The sequence below is a fragment of the Bos mutus genome, chromosome 1 (assembly GCF_027580195.1).
Source record: "Bos mutus isolate GX-2022 chromosome 1, NWIPB_WYAK_1.1, whole genome shotgun sequence".
Taxonomy (NCBI): domain Eukaryota; kingdom Metazoa; phylum Chordata; class Mammalia; order Artiodactyla; family Bovidae; genus Bos; species Bos mutus.
Window position 1 is genome coordinate 147,988,340 of NC_091617.1, and position 17,711 is coordinate 148,006,050.

The window sequence follows — 17,711 nt, forward strand, 5'->3', positions numbered from 1 at the left end:
CAGAGAACACGGACAAGCGGGCTACAGATGAGCAAATACAAAGGGCCAACAAACACCTGAGGAGACGCTCAGTCTCTTTAGCAGTAAGGACACGCAGATTAATATGACAATGAGGTGTCATTTCTCACCTCCATAAGACTGGCAAAAATTAAAAAGGCTATTCTCTCTCTCACTGACCAAAGGATGGGCAAACAGGCACTCATGTGCTATTACTGGGGATGCAAAGTGCAACAAAGTCCTTTAAAGGGAAAACACAGTGCTCTTGAAAAAATAATTTTAAAAGTGTTTATCCTGGCGGGGGGCGGGAGGTCCAATCAATGTGGCAGAATAGGGGGATGTGGAGCTCACCTCCTCACACATACACATCAAAATACACCTCCATCTTGAATAATTCTTACAAAATACCCGCTGAATGCTGGCAGACCATCTCAAACACCCAAAATCATAAGAGAAATCTCCACACACCGGATAGAACGAAAGAAAAAAAAGCTGAGGCAGGGGTGGATTGGGATGGGACTTGCACCCCTAAGAAGTAGCTGTGAAAGAGGAAAGGGTCCCGCACCCTGGGAAGCCCCTTCACCAAGACAGAAAGGGAGCTTCAGGGGCTCAGAGGCGAGCCGAGCCACCCACCTGGGGCAGACAGAGCAGAGAGGCCTGCAGGGATGGTCCAGCCACCAGCCTGGGCAGACCGAGCAGAGAGGCCTGCAGGGATGGTCCAGCCACCAGCCTGCACTAGAGACACGCACCCACCGATGTCTGCAGCAGGGCTGGGTGCTGAAACTCAGGCTTCAGAGGACAGCCTGAGGGGCAGGACTGCAGTGGGCTGCACGCAGACAGCCTGAGGGGGCTGGAGCATGGTGAGGGGCAGGGGTGTATGTGGAAGAAGCCTGGGCCGGCCACAGAAGTGAAGAGCCTTTGTTAACAAGCGTGCGAGGCGAGGGTGGGCCTGCCGTAGGAGCCTCAGTCTTGGCACGCTCATGGAGGGCTTGCACCCCCATCAAAACCCCACTGTGAATGCACACTGCCCAAACAGAGGGGTGGGTCCACCACAGCAGCCTCTGTCTCCATGGGCGCTGATGACAGCTCTACCTCTGCAAGTTCTGCGGGAGCACCCGTGGGTTGCCCGCATGTAAAGGCAGGAACCGAGCCCTCCCCCTGCCACTGTGCGAGGTCACCCCACCACTGCCAGCTCTGTAAGCTCAGCGCCCCTGGGACATCCCAGTGGGCAGCTCCCGGGCCTGGGACAGGTCCGGCCTTAGCGGCCGTGTGCTTGTGGGGACATGCACATGGGGGCCCGGCAGGCTGCGGCTTGCTTCCGCAGGTCCTGCAGCAGATCCAGATGTGCAACTACTGTGCTCGGGATGCCTGACTTCAGCGGAGCTGCGCTGGCCTTGTGAGAACGCCACCCGAGGGACACCAGGGCAGGCTGCCCGTTTTCCCGTGGTTGAGAAGGGACGGAGAGCAGTGCCAAGAGCAGAGGCTTTGTATGCCTGCGCGACAGGTGACAGGTGACACCACAGAGCACACTCAGGGAGGACGGTGCTGGCAGAGGAATACTTAGTGGCTCTCTCCCAGCAGGAGTGCTCCAGGCCCCCTCAGCTCCCCAGCTCCCTCGCACCCCAGCTCAGAAATGGGTCTGGGGGCTTCTGCCCCAACAGCTCGGGAGCAGATCTGGCCCTCAGTGGGCAGTGACAACCACTGAGCAAAGAGGAGGCCCTGCTCAACGTCCAGCGCAGGCTCTGGTCACCACGACGCCTGTCATACCTCCTATCCAGGGGATAATGACCAATATAGACCTAGGGAAGAACAGCAGGCATCTATAGCAAAGACAGCCCTCACACCAAAAATACCAAACCCACACAGGCTACCCAGGGAGGCTACCCCATAAAGCTAGACTAGACCTCCAAGACCACAGCAGATCACTGTTTCTCCTAAACTCACAGAGCAAGAGAAATATAAGTCAAATACAGTGGAGGAACCATTCCCAATTAAAAGATCAAGAGAATTCCCCTGAAAGAACAAACAATGAAACAGACCTCATCAGCCTAATATACACTGGATTCAAGAAGGAGATAATGAAAATACTGAAGGAATTAAGAAGAGCGATTGATAAAAATGCAGATTACCATAAAAAGGACCTAGAAGCTATAAAGAGGAGCCAAGAAAAATTAGAAAACTCACTTGTCCAGACAAAAGCTGAGCTAAAGGCAATGAATAGCAGATTAAATAATGCAGAAGAATGAATAAATACTTGGAAGATAGAATAATGGAAATCACCCAATCAGAAGAGCAGACAGAAAGTCAAATAAAAAGAAAAAAAATGAAAGCAATGTAAGGGACTATGGGATAATATGGGCTTCCCAGACAGCGCTAGTGGTAAAGAGCAATGCAGGAGACACAAGAACCACGGGTCTGATCCCTGGTTGAGAAGATCCCCTGGCAACCCACTCCAGTATTCCTGCCTGGAGAATCCCATGCACAGAGGAGCCTGGCAGGCTACAGTCCACAGGGTTGCAAAGAGTCGGACACGACTGAGCGACTGAGGACACGCGTGCACACGGATAATATAAAGTGTGCCAATCTAAGCATAATGGAGACTCCAGAGGAGAAGAAAATCAAAATGGGATCAAAAATTTCTTTGAAGAAATTATGGCTGAAAACTTCCCAAAACGAAAGAAAGAAACAAATATCCAGATATAGGAAACAAAGAGAGTCCCAAACAAGGTGAAAGGAAACAGACCTGCACCAAGACATTCTATAATTAAAATGACAAAAGTCAAAGATAAAGAGAGGAGTCTAAAGGCAGCAAGAAAAAAACAGAATTAATTACAAGGGAACCCCCTAAGGCTATCAGCTGATTTCTCTACAGAAATGGGCTTCACTGGTGGCTCAGAGGGTAAAGCGTCTGCCTACAATGCAGGAGACCCCTGTTTGATTCCTGGGTCAGGAAGATCCCCTGGACAAGGGATAGGCTACCCACTCCAGTGTTCTTGGGCTTCCCTGGTGGCTCAGATGCTAAAGAATCTGCCTGCAATGCTGGAGGCCTGAGTTCAATCCCTGGGTCAGGAAGACCCCGTGGAGAAGGAAATGGCAACCCATTCCAGTATTCTTGCCTGGAAAATCTGAGAGATGAAGCAGCCTGGTGGGCTACAGTCCATGGGGTTGCAGAGAGTTGGACATGAGTGAGCAGCTTCCGTTTCTTTCTTTCTTTCTTTCTCTACAAAAAAGTTGCAGGCCAGAAGGGAGCAGTAAGATACACTCATAAAGGAGTCTTAAGAGTTTTTAAAAAGTCTTAAAAGGGAAAAATCTGCACTTCCCTGGTAGCTCAGCTAGTAAGAAATGTGCCTGCAATGTGGGAGACCTGGGTTTGATCCCTAGGTTGGGAAGATCCCCTGGAGAAGGGAACGGTTACCCACTCCAGTATTCTGGCCTGGAGAATTCCACAGACTTCAGTCCATGGGGTCGCAAAGAGTCAGATACGACTGAGCGACTTCCACTTTCACTTTTCACAGGATAGTCTACCCAGCAAGATTATCATTTAGAATAGAAGGAGAGATAAATATTTTCTCAGACAAGCAAAAAACTAAGAGAATACAGCAATACTAAACCTACCCTAAAGGAAATATTGAAAGGTCTTCTCTAGATAGAAAAGAAGCAAGAATCTATGGAAAAGAGAAAATCACAATTGGAAAGTAAATCACTTCAATAAACTATTATACAGGTTTTTAAAAAAAAATCAAACATTTTGTGAAGGCAATGAACAGCAAAAGAATAAACATGAAGATGAAAAAGAGGACATGAAAATCATAAAATGTTGGGGAGGAGAGTAAAGAAAAGTAGATTTTTTTCACTGAATGTGTTTCAACCCATGTGACTATAAGTCTAATGCAAGGAGATGTAGGAAGGGGTTAACATACTTGAAAAACAAGGTGACCACAAATCAAAAACATACAATAGATTCACAGAAAAACAAAAAGAGAACATAAGTATAATACAAAAAGAAAATCATCAAATCACAAAAAGAAGAAGAAAAAGAAACAAGAAATTAAAAAGTCAACTAGAAAACAAAGTCTACAATGGCAATGAATACATATCTATCAATAATTACCTTAAATGTCAACGGACTAAATGCTCCAATCAAAAGAAAGAGTGGCAGATTGGGTTTAAAAAAAAGTGCTTACAATATCCTGTCTACTAGAGACTCATTTTGGGCTTCCCTGGTGGCTCAGAGGTTAAAGCATCTGCCTGCAATGCAGGAGACCTGGGTTCGATCCATGGGTCGGGAAGATCCCCTGGAGAAGGAAATGGCACCCCACTCCAGTATTCTCGCCTGGAGAATCCCATGGACGGAGGAGCCTGGTGGGCTACAGTCCACAGGGTCGCCAAGAGTCAGACACGACTAAACAACTTCACTGCACTAGAGACTCATTTTAGGACAAAGGACATACACAGATTGAAAGTGGGGGATGGGGACTTGCCTGGTGGCCCAGTAGTTAACACTCCTCACTCCCAATGCAGGGGCCCCAGGTTCGATCCCTGGTTGGGGAACTAGATCCTGCATGCTGTAACTAAGATCCACCACAGCCAAATAAAGATAAGTTAAAAAAAACTGAGGGGATGGAAAAAAATATTTTATGCATATGGAAATGACAAGAAAATGAGGGTCACAATATTCATAGCAGACGAAATAGATTTTAAAACAAGGACCATAAAGAAAGATAAAGAAGGACACTATATAATGAGAAAACAATCAGTACAAGAAGAGGATATTACACTTGTCAATATATATTCACCCAGTATAGGATCACCGAATGTTTAATGCATAAAACAAATGCAGACATAAAGGGAGAAATTGACAGGAATACAACAGTAGTAGGAGACTAACAGCTCACTCACATCAAACACAGATCTTCCAGACAGAAAATCAATAAGGCACAGCAATCCTAAATGATACAATAGAACAGTTAAACTTAATTGATATTTTTAGGACCTTACATTAAAAAAAAACAAACAAACATTCTTTTCAAGTGCACATTGAACATTCTCTAGGATTGACCACATACTAGGGCACAAAATAAGCCTTAAGAAATGTAAGAAGACAAATTATTTCAAGCGTCTTTTCTGACCACAATGGCATGAGATTAGAAATCAACCACAGAAAAAGAAATGAGAAAAAAAAAAGGTTACATGGAGACTAAACAACATGCTATCAAAAACCAAAGGGTCAATCAATTATGAAATCAAAGAAGAATCTTAAAAATACCTTGAAGCAAATGACAATGAAAACACAGCCATACAAAACCTATGGGATGCAGCAAAAGCAGTCCTTAGAGGGACATTCATAGTGATACAGGCCTTCCTCAAAGTCAGAGGCTCCCCGGGTGCCCAGGGGTAAGGAGTTCACCTGCCCATGCAGGAGACACGGGTTCAATCCCTGGTTTACAGAGGATCCCACATCCGTGGAGCAACTGGGCCTGTGGGCAACAACTGTTAAGCCCGCGCTCCAGAGCCCGAGAACTGTGACTACTGAGCCACGTGCCACAGCTGCTAAAGGCTGCACACGCCCTAGAGCCCAGGCTCCACAGTCAGAGAAGCCGCTGTGGTGAGGAGCCTGCACGCCCTAGAGCCCAGGCTCCACAGTCAGAGAAGCCGCTGCGGTGAGGAGCCTGCACGCCCTAGAGCCCAGGCTCCACAGTCAGAGAAGCCACTGCGGTGAGGAGCCTGCACGCTGCATTCAGAGAGGAGCCCCTGTTCACTACCACTAGAGAAAACCCACAGCAACGGGACCCAGCACAGCCAAAAACAAAGAAATAAAACTTATATATATCCCCTAAAGGCATTAGAAGGAAGGAAATAATAAAGATGAGAGAGGAAAAAATAAAGATTAAAACAACAACAGAAAAAAATCAATAAAACCAAGACCTGGTCTTTTGAAAGGCTGAACAAAATCAACAAATCTCTAGCCAAGCTCAACAAAAACAAGAGAGAGAGAGAGGACCCCAAATAAACAAAAGAAGGAAAAAGAAGAGATAAAACTGATACCACAGAAATATAAAAGACCGGGAGAAAATACTGTGAACAATTATGTGCTAACAATTTAGACGACTTAGATGAAATGGACAAGTTTCTAGAAACATACAGCCCAGCACAACTGGAGCTAGAAGAAATAGACAATTTGAACAGACCAATCCCAACAAGGGAAACCAAAGACACTCCAGGAAACCACCCTCAGCCTCATACCAAAACCAAAGCCGCTACCAAAAGAGAAGAGTACAGGCCAATATCTTTGATGAATATACATGGAAAAATTCTCAGCAAGATATTAGCAAACTGAATGCAGCAACACATAAGAAAGACCATATACCACAACTGGGCTATTCATCCTAGGGTCACAACCCCGGGTCACAGGATGGTTCAGTGCACGCAAATCAACATGAGATACATCACACCAACCGGAGACAAAAACCACAGAAAGAGCTTTTGATAAAATTCAACATCCATTCATGAAAAAAAACTCTCACCAAAGTAGAGATGAGAGAGAGAGGGAACATATCTCAACATAATAGAAGCTACTTATGACAAACCCACAGCCAATATAACACTCAATGGTGAAAAGCTGAAAGCCTTCCTGCTAAAATCTGGAATAAGACAAAAATGCCCACTCTCACCACTTGTATTCAGCATAGTATTGGAAAGCCCTAGTCACAGCAATGACAAAAAAAAAAAAAAAAAAAGGCATCCACATTGGAAGGGAAGAGGTAAAACTGTCATTTTATGCAGATGACATGATTCTGTTTACTGGAGTGGGCAGCCATTCCCTTCTCCCAGGGACCTTTCCCACCCAGGAATCGAACCCAGGTCTCTTGCATCGCAGGCAGATTCTTTACCTCTGAGCCACCAGGGAAGCCCAATACTATAAAAAAAAAAAAAACCCTAAAGATCCACACAAAAACTACCAGAACTGATAAACAACTTCAGTCTGGTAGCAGGATACAAGATTAACGTACAGAAATCAGTTGCATTTCTCTACACTGAAAATAAATTATCAAAAAGGAAATGTAAAAAAAAAAAAACTCTTTTAAAATTGTTTCAATAAAATAAAAATACTTAGGAATAAACCTGACCAAGGGGTCGGGAAAGACTTATATACTGAGAATTATAAAACATTAAGAAAGAAAACTAGAGATGATTTAAAGAAATGGAAAGATATTCCATGCTCTTAGATTGGAAGAATTAATTTTGTTAAAATGGCCATACTATCCAAAGCCATCTACAGATTTAATGTGATCCCTATCAAATTATTCACATTTTCACAGAACTTGGACAAATAACCCTAAAATTTATATAGAACCATAAAAGACCCAGAATTGTCAAAGCAATACTGAAGAAAAAGAATAAAGCAGGAAGCATGACCCTTCCACACTTTAGACAAGACTACAAAGCTACAGTAATTAAAACAGTGTGGTCTTAGCACAAAAATAAACATGGATCAGTGGAACAGAGAGAGCCTGGAAATAAACCCACGTCGCTTCAGTCATCTCCGACTCTGTGCGACCCCACCGACAGCAGCCCACCAGGCTCCCCCGTCCCTGGGATTCTCCAGGCAAGAACACTGGAGTGGGTTGCCATTTCCTTCTCCAATGCATGCAAGTGAAAAGTGAAAGTGAAGTCGCTCAGTCGTGTCTGACTTTAGTGACCCCGTGGACTGCAGCCTACCAGGCTCCTCCATCCATGGGATTTTCCAGGCAAAAGTACTGGAGTGGGGTGCCATTGCCTTCTCTGAAACCCACTTACCTATGGTCAACTAACCTTCGACAAAGGAGGCAAGATATACAACAGAGAAAAGACAGTCTCTTTAGGAAGCAGTGTTGGGGAAGTTAGACAGCCACATGTAAGTAAATCAATGACCTTCACACCATACACAAAGTAAACTCAAAATGGCTTAAAGACTTAAATATAAGACATGACACCATGAAACTCCTAGAAGAGAACGTAGGCAAACATTTCCTGACATGAATTATAAACCAATGTTGTCTTAGGTCAGTCTCCCAAGCTGAGGGAAAAAAAGCAAAGTCAGACAAATGGGACCTAATCAAACAGCTTTTCTACAGCCAAGGACACAATACAAAAAGTCAGCCTACGGACCAGGAGAAAATATTGCCAATGATGTGACAGACGATGGCTCAATTTCCAAAATATACAAACAGCTCATACAATGGAACAAAGAAAACAAGAAAAACCCAATTGAAAAATGGCCAGAAGACCTAAATAGACATTTCTCCAAAGAAGACACATACAGATGGCCAACAGGCACATGAAAAGATGTTCAAGATTGCTAGTTATTAGAGAAAGGCAAATCAAAACTGCAGTGAAGTGCTGCCTCACTCCAGTCAGAATGGCCATCATTAAAAAGTCTACAAACAACTGCTGGAGAGGGTATGGAGAAAGGAGAACGCTGTGGATGGGAATGCAAATTGGCGTGGCCACTGTGGGACACACGATGGAGGTTCCTCAAAAAACCAAAGGGATTTCCCTGGTGGCCCAGTGGTTAAGACTCTGCCTTGCAATGCAGGGAATGCGAGTTTGATCCCTGGTTGAGGAACTAGGATTCCACAGGCCACGGAGCAACTAGTGTGCCATGATTAGTGAGCCCGCGAGCTGCAACTAGAGAGTCTCTGTGCTGCAAGGAAAGGTCCCGCCGGACACAACAAAGATCCCAGGTGCAGCAGCCAAGACCCAGCACAGCCAGGGGACCCAGCAAGCCCACTCCTGGGCGTGCACCTGGAGAAGACTAATCCCAAAAGAGACACACTCCCCCGTGTTCACAGCAGCACTACGCACAATAGCCAAGACGCGGAAGCAACCTAAGCGCCCACCGACTGACAGAGGGATGGAAGACGTGGTGCGCATACACAGCGGGAGGTCACTCAGCCACGAGAATGGAGTAACGCCATGGTCGACAACAGGGGTGGGCTCAGGAGATGATCAGAGTAAGCGAGGTGAGTCAGGAGGAGACAAGCACCACGCGGTATCACTTTGATGCGGAATGTAAAATAGAACTCAAACGAACATATCTATGAAACAGGGCTTCTCGGGTGGCCCAGACGGTAAAGCGTCTGCCTGTAATGCGGGAGACCGGGTTCCATCCCCAGGTCGGGAAGATCCCCTGGAGAAGGAAATGGCAACACACTTGAGTGTTCTTGCCTGGAAAATCCCACAGATGGAGGAGCCTGGTAGGCGACAGTCCATGGGGTCACAAAGAGTCGGACACAACTGAACGGCTTCACTGGATGACACAGAAACAGGCTCACAGATACAAAGAACAGACTTGCAGGGGCTGGGGAGGTGGGGTGCGGGCTGTGGGAGAGCCGGGGAGTCGGGGTGTGGGCTGCGGGAGAGCCGGGGAGGCGGGGTGTGGGCTGCGGGAGAGATGGGCTGGGAGTTTGAGGTTAGCAGATGGTGGCCGGGGAGGTGGGGTGCGGGCTGCGGGAGAGATGGGCTGGGAGTTTGAGGTTAGCAGATGCAAACTGCTGTCTATAAAATAGACAGACGAGGTCCTACGATACAGCACAGGGAACCATATTCAACATCCTGTGATAAACCAACACGAGAAAGAACACAAAAAACGCGTATGTGTAAGTGAACCACTTTGCTGTACAGCGGAAATTAACACATGGTGAATCAACCGTACATCAACGAAGAAACTTTAAAATAAAAACGACGTCACTATCTGCTGGATGCATAGACAAGAATATATTAATAGTTGGAGGTGCATCCAATCATTTATAGTTTTCTCTAGAAAGCAGGGAAGGATGGGGCATGGGGCGTGCTGAAGTGGACTTGCATTTTTTTAAGTTTTTACAATAATTTTATTTATTGATTTTTGGTTGTGCCGGGTCTTTGTTCCTGGGAGCCCTTCTCTCCGGCTGCAGTGAGTGGCGGCGGTGTCGGGCTTCTCATTGCGGGGGCTTCTCTTGCCGTGAAGAGGGGGTTCCGGGGCTGCGGTCCCCGGGCTCCGGAGCACTGGCTCAGAGGTGGAGCCGCTCCGCAGCACCATGGGGTCTTCCTGGACCAGGATCGAGCCTACATCTCCTGCAGCTGGATCCTTTACCACTGAGCCACTGGGGAAGCCCCGCTTCTTTAACTTCTGTTTGGTCTGTTGTTCTAGCATATATTCATGCATTCCTTGGTGATTGAAAACCACAGTGAACCGCAGGTGAGTAAAGGCCTCGTGGTAGCGGACACTCTCTAACTGTGGGGCATAGGGAGCTTCGGCTTGGTTTTCAGGATCTGAAGGGCTCTGCACGTCCTGGCTCCTGGCCCCTGGCCTGGCCCCTGGCCTGGCCCAGCTCCGTGTGCCTCCTGCCCCCTTAGGAGGGAAGCCAGGCCCCTCACTTACCTCCGTATCATTGAAGCGGTGGGGCTCCAGGCACGGGTTCCACCTGACTGAGCGGAGAGATGGCATGAAGTCCAAGAACGGGTAAATGGATGTCCTTGTAAAGTTGAATCCGTGGATGCCGTCTTCTGGAAACACTATGATCTGTGCACCCTGTAAGTCAAAACATCAGAGGACAGTCTGTCAGCAGATGCCGGGAAGCAGCCCGCATGCCTCCGACAGCCGTCCTGCAGCTGCTCGGAACCAGGGACCGGAGGGCCAGGGATCTGAGCCTTGGGGGGAACAGTTCACTGGGTCTGACTCTCAGGGAACCGAGACAGTGTCCTCCAGGAACCAGGGACATGCCTGGAGCTGGTCGGGGGCGGTGGGGACAGGTGAGCCTGGCCGGAGGGAGCGGGTTTAGGAGCCAGGGTGGTGCCCTGGGGGCTGCAGTGGGAACTACAACAGGCCCTGAACGCCATGCTCAACACACACGCTACCAGTAGTCCAGTGGCTTTCAGCCTTCACTGCGCTTTTCCGTCAGGCAGGGGAGCTTCTTAAAACATACTGGCTGTTCCAGGGTGATCCGGTGGCCCGTGCCTAGAGTCTGCTTCTGTTGGCTGTGAGCAGGTCCCGGGGACAGAGTTTGTCTACAGGGCCCCAGGTGACTCTAACGTGCAGCAGAGGTGGGCGCCCCCTGGGCTGGGGGGTCAGGGTCGAGCTGATTTCAGCATAGGAACCAGGACTGGGCTGTAACTTGTGTTTCTCTCCCTGGGAGTTAGGAGGCTCCGTTTAGAGCCCTGGGCCCCTTACAGGCCTCTTCACAACTGGGGCAGCCCAGGGGGATGGCAGCCGCCTGAGACAGCCAGAACGGACAGGGCCAGGCCCTTTGCAGCCGCTCTCTTCTTACTGGGCTGAAGGTGCCAAGCCTGGAGCCTCAGCCACGGCGAGTGGTGGCAGAGGGCGGCGGGCAGGCACGAGTCATCGAGAGTAACAGGCGATCTGAGTCACTGCTTTCCGGAATGCACTGCACACCCTTATAACTTTTTCCTGGCTATATAAAACCCATGAAAGCTTATTTGTAGAACATTTGGAAAACAGAAATTATAAAGGAAGAATTCCTAAGCCTGTATCATGAAGATAGGAATTGCTAACATCCTGATTTCATTTTTCCCCTCTCTGTCTATGTGTGTGTGTGTGTATAACTGAGACAATAATAAACATACAGTTTTCTATCTTGATGCTCTCACTACAGAACCATCAAGACTACAAAGGTGCCAGGACTTTCCTGGAGGTACAGTGGGTAAGAATCCGCCTGCCCATGCAGGGGACGGGTTAAGTCCCTGGTCTGGGAAGATTCCCTGTGCTGCAGAGCAGCTGAGCCCCGGTACCACGTCGGCTGAGCCCATGCTCCCTGGAGCCTGCAAGCACCAAGTACCCAGCTCGAGTGCTGCAGTCACTGAAACGCGAGTGCCTACAGCCCACGCTCTGCAACAAGAGAAGCCACCTTGATGAGAAGCCCGCACACCCGCAACGAAGAGTCGGCCCTGCTCACCACAGTTAGAGACAGCCTGTGTGCAGCAGGGAGTCCAGTGCGGCCAGAGGTAAATAAACAAAATTATTAAAAAAAAAAAAAAAAAAAAAACTACAAAGACACCTTCAGAAACATCACTTGTATTAGACGCTGGATAATATTTAAGAAGACACCACAGTTTATCCTCTGTTGCTGGACAACTGTGGTGACCATCTGCCTACAGGGTACTCAAGACACTTTCTGGATGAGCACTGTACACAAATCTTTGATTGGAACTCTGGTTATTTCTTTATAAATAAAGCTTTATAAGTATAAAGCTTTATAAGTGAAAATACTGAGAGTCAAACATAGGAAAAAAATTTAAATTCTTAACATACGTTGCCAAATAGCCTTCCAGAAAGATCACAGCAAAATTCACTCCCTCTAGCAGAAAATGCATTCGGTCATCTTACTGCACATTAGAAAGAAAATTATCGCAAACTCAGAAATAAACAAGATGAAGAATGTCTGTCTACGTTCTCTGTATACGTATGTGTTTCCACGATATAGCAGAGTACTGACTGACAAGCGCATTCGAGGATCATTTATCTAGTGAATGTACCATTGTTTGCCTTTGCTGTTCAACAAAACATCACCCTAAAGATGATGATTCATTGCCCTGTAGGACTAAAGAATCCTCCTGCAATGTGGGAAACCTGGGTTAAATCCCTGGGTCGGGAAGATCCCCTAGAGGAGGGCATGGCGACCCACTCCAGTATCCTTTGCCTAGAGAATCCCAGGGGCAGAGGAGCCTGGCGGGCTACAGTCCGTGGGGTTGCAGAGTCGGACACGACTGAGCGAGTAAGCACAGCACGGCACAGGGCAGCACGAGCCACTTTTGTATCCATTAGCAGATTCATTTCCACATTCATTTGACTGATGGATACACTCACATCTCTTCCTCAAATTCTCTTTTGAGCCAGCTTTACCACCTCACTGGTTCCTTGGCTAATTAATGAGTTAAATAAAACCTTTGACACATGTCCATTCTTCTCTATGTGTAAGAGTCACGTTTCTAACTTTTTGCAAATTATACTTGGACAAATGTTTTTCCTCTATTAAAAACTAAAGCTTTGAAAGCACTGAATGGTTACCTGTGGAAAGTAACAGTTATGTATACCTATTAATATTAAATTGCATTTCCTAACTACACGCCTGCCAGGAATGAGGACTCAGACTGGAGCAGAGGCAGAACTCGGGGTCTGATGCCTTCTAGGAAGCACTCTGCATGCCTGACAAAGGGCTTGAGCAGTTTCCTGATAGACCAGTAGCCCAAGAACTCCTGAGGAATTCCGAGTGCCAACCCAGGTGAGCTCCCAGCCTGATATCTTGAAGCATGACTCCTTTTCTTCCCTGTAAATGCCTCTGTCAAGAGAGAACTTGTTGGCCTGCAGGAACCTCTGCCCTTATAGCACGTTTGATACAAAACTTTGACACACACTTGACATCAACCTGTCTTAGAGGTGACTTTAACACACATAACCATGTAGGGGAGCTAAGATGTCTGTAAGTCCTAAAAATGACCAGATCAACGGCTTCATCACTGCTCCTGGACCACAAGTAGAGATGCAATGATGTCTGCAGCCAGTGTATGTTTAATAAAAACGTGTTACATGTTTCATTTGGGGGCAGGTGATGAAAAGGCAGGGATACTGCAGTCACGGTCTCTGGGTTTCAGTGCGGCATCTGCCGAATGTCTCAGCATGGTTTTGTGGACAGGATGGAGGGAAAGGGGGTGACATTTCAGCACGGTGCAAGCCAACGCCCCCGTGCAGAGAATGGATCTGTGTCAGGAGAAGGCCTGAGCGCATGGCCTGGGATGTTTTTACACCGACTTCAGGGCAGACTGAAACAAGCTGTGTCCAGGAGGTGTGAATGACGTGAGTGATGGTAACTGCTACGCAGGACGCCCGTATGGATCCCCAAATAGCCCAACAGGCTGGAACGATGAAATTTAATGGCATCAATGGGAGGCTTTGCTATCAGATTAAATCAATTAACCTTACACGATGGCACGGCCTTGGCAGTGTGTATGTCTGCGCAAAAAGGGCTCGGGGGCTGCAACTGACAGCAAGTGCCTGGCAAGCCCACAGCGAGATGTAACTGTGAAAAGCTTTTCGTCTGGGGACAACACTTAGACTGAGAATGGAGACAGGTCTGCTCTGCTCTGTCCTCAACAGAGCTGTGCGCAGTTCAGGGTATGGGGTAACCCAGAAAGCCTTGAGGGAAGGGCTGGAACCGCCCCTGTCCAGGAGCTGCGGATGGGCCTGGGGACAGATCCCGATGCACCTGGGGAGAGATCCTGATGGGCCTGGGGACAGATCCCAATGGGCCTGGGGACAGATCCTGATGGGCCTGGGGAGACATCCTGACGGGCCTGGGGAGAGATCCTGACGGGCCTGGGGGAAGATCCCGATGGGCCTGGGGACAGATCCCGATGGGCCTGGGAGAGACCCCCAATGGGCCTGGGGAGAGATCCCGGCCGTGACAGCCAGGCTGCGCTCTGGGGGAGGCAGCGTGGGTTGGGGGGGGGGTTCAGTCTGTCCTGTTGGGCTCGGAGGACAGGGCGATGGGCGGCAGTGGCAGGGAGGCTGACTGTCGCTCATGGAAAGAAAGCTCTTTCCCAGGAGTTCCCACCGTCCTCAAGTGGACGGGGAGCCCTGGGCTCTGGAGGCGTCCAGGGCTGGGCATCGGGTTGGGAACAGAGGAGGAGGGTCACCCATCAGAAGCAGGAGGACGCGGCCTCTAGGTGCCCTTCCAACATCAGTGTGCTCCACGTACCTGCGCTACAGGCCGCATGTCAGAACGTGGCCGGGCAGGGCTGGCCTCCCTGCGCAGGGGTGGGGGGCTGCTTGGGCAGGTGGTCTGCCCCCGACCTCACAGGCACGGGCCTCTGCCCCCAGAGGGTCCCCGCCTGTCCCCAAGAGTGGGGCATCCTTCAGCAGCCCCGCTGGCCCTTCCCCCCGGCCCTCCCTCCAGTTGGTCCCGCTCCGTCCCCGGCACAGAGGCGGCACCAGTCCACTCTGTCCGCTGGGCTCGGTTCTGTCTGGACCAGGCCCTCGGGCTGCTCGGGGTCCAGCACAGGGACCAGCAATGAGCCCCCCGCATCGTCGGGAGGCAGCAAACCCGCTCCGGGGTGGCTCCCTGGTTCAGTTAGACTCTGAAAGCCTCCAAGAGCGGGAGCGGCCAGCGGGCAGGCAGCTTTGCAGTGTTTCTGCACCTTCTTCCTACCGGGGGTGCCTTAAAGAAAGCCAAGGCCCCCGCCTGCACCCCGGCCCACTCTGTGGGCGTGGGAGCCACCAGACACCCAGTTGGTTTAGCAGGCCCCACGTGTGATAACCAGGGGCCTGGCCCGGCATGTCCCCCAGGCTGGAGGGGAAGCATCACCTGGGGATCTTACAAAATAATAGATTCTGACTCTGCAGGTCTAGGACGGGGCCCTGTGTTCTGCATTTCTCACGGGCTCTGGTGGGCAGGCTGATGCTGCTGGTCTGCAGACCGTCCTCTGAGTAGCGGGCCTCTAGCCCCCTGATGCGGCTCAGTCCTGAGTATTCTTTGGAAGGACTGATGCTGAAGCTGAAACTCCAATACTTTGGCCACCTGATGTGAAGAACTGACTCAATGAAAAAGACCCCGATGCTGGGAAAGACTGAAGGCGGGAGGAGAAGGAGATGACAGAGGATGAGATAATTGGATGGCATCACCGATTCAATGGACATGAGTTTGGGTGGACTCCAGGAGTTGGTGAGGGACAGGGAGGCCCGGTGTGCTGCAGTCCATGGGGTTGCAAAGAGTCGGACATGACTGAGCAACTCTACTGAACTGAGCCACCTAATTCCTTCAGCTCAGCGCTCTGGGTCTGATTTCGCAGAGGGGCTGCAGGGGACCACCGACCCGGGGCCAGCCCGCCCTGCTGAGCACGCCTTGCCTTTCGGGCCGCAGTTGTCACTTGCTGCTCGTAGACGTCGAGGTTCCGATGCATGAGCTCCAAGGCTTGCTCGCGGCTGGTGAGGGCCAGCGGGTCGGGACTCAGGAAGGATCGGTGCTCGTACACAGCGGCCACGTAGCGGGAGGCCTGGTGGGGCTCAGCCGGACAGCCCTCCTCGGCCAGGCCCCCCGGGATGGCCACAGCCACGCAGCAGCTGCACAGGAGAAGGGCCAGCTGCCGGCCGGCTCTGGACATGGCGCTGCTCGTCAGTCTAGAAGGGGAAGGGATGAGGAGAGGACGGCTGAGGCCAGGATCCTGCCAGGACCGGGGCTTCCGCAGATGCGATTCGTTATTCCCGGCAACTAGACGTACCCGCCAGGACGCTGAAACTCAAAGGCTTTACTTCACGTTCCTAATAAAAGGGTGTGCGATTCTCTCCAAACATGGAGCGAGGGCCCCTTAATAAAACGGCTCACTGTGTTAACCGTCTGGATCAGAACATTTCCAAAACAGACCCAGTGTTGGCCACGATTGTTTCCCCAGCAGGACTCTTCTAGCTGCAGGCTTCAGATTTAGGCAATAATAACTAGTCTAATGGTTTTACATCATTCTGTGACGTACCCCCTCACCCCACAGCCTGCCCTCCATATGCACGCTCACGCTGCAGGTCAACCGTCCAGACCGGCTGTGACGGCTGTGGTCCTCTAAGTACAGCTCGGCTACCCTAGCCATAAAACCCGAGGCATCACAACCCTCCCTGCCTTTCTTTGGTTGGGAGTGAATATCTATATACTTCTATAAAGGCTTACACATAAGCCTCCCCTTAGCCAGCACAACAGTCTTTAACTTGGTGCAGAGAAACTGCCGACTTAAATTCTACTTAAATGTCAGTTTACAGACGGGCTAAAAGAAGTCTGCCATCACAGCATGGCTCCCCTCACCCCTCCTTGAACTTGAGAATTGCCATCATACACTGCGACTTTTTCTACTCCTGTCTCTGCGATTTCCAAAACTCCTGTTTTTTTTTTTTTTTTAAAAAAGCATACTCATTTGGAAATTAAAATCCTTCAGCAGTAATAAAATGCAACTTTTTGAAAATAAATGAGAATTTTCTGGAAAGGAAACTCAGCTTTCTAGCTCTTACTGTAAGAGATTAGAAGTAAATCATATCATTTACAATGACACTTCTGTGTGTGCCTTTTTCCCCCAAGAACAGGAATTTTAATATTTAATAGTTATCTGTCACTGGGCGTTTTTACACACAGTTCTGCCTTGAAAATCGACCTGGTCTGGCAGCCAAAGCCCCTCCCCTGGCACACAGATTTGCCGGGTGGTGCCAAGGCCGGGCCCCCTGCTCTCTGGAGATGTACCCAGGCTGACCAACCACCCAGGAATCCAGCTAAACATCAAGACAGCAGAAACAGATCAAGAAACCATATTCTGCTCCTTAATGAGAAAATGACGTCCCGCCCAAGTCGGACTCAGAGGCCCTGTGCTTGCTTTCCAAAACCAGACTCTCCAGGCGCCACAAATTTCTTTTTCTTGCAAAAGTTCCAAAAATAAAAGCAACTCTAACTATTTTCAGGAGCAGCCCGGGCTCCGGGTGCTCCGTCAGAACCCGCACGGACTCAGAGACTGCTCCGGCCAGGCAGGCGGCCCCTTCCCCTGCCCCAGCGGCCCCTCGCAAACTGCCCCTCCTTCCCTGGGGAATAAAGGGTCCACCCAAACGCCAGGCCCCGGGGCGCTGCCGTGTCAGGAGGTCAGAACAAGGGGCCTTTGAGCCCGCGGTCAGGAGCTTTTGAGCAGAAACAGAAGTGCAATTGATAAGCTTTCTT

General features: G+C 49.4%; 1 protein-coding gene across 2 annotated transcripts in view; it reads right to left on the reverse strand.

Annotated features, from left to right (window-relative positions):
• BTD (biotinidase) overlaps positions 1 to 17,711 on the reverse strand; it is a 49,864-nt gene that overhangs the window by 11,023 nt on the left and 21,130 nt on the right. For both annotated transcript variants that reach the window (XM_070377147.1, XM_005910545.2), the window contains exons 2-3: positions 15,877 to 16,147; positions 10,400 to 10,549 (exon numbers count right to left, since the gene is read on the reverse strand). In XM_070377147.1, the coding sequence (XP_070233248.1) occupies positions 10,400 to 10,549; positions 15,877 to 16,131 (405 nt within the window). In that variant the 5' untranslated portion in view covers positions 16,132 to 16,147. The remainder of the gene's footprint in view (positions 1 to 10,399; positions 10,550 to 15,876; positions 16,148 to 17,711) is intronic.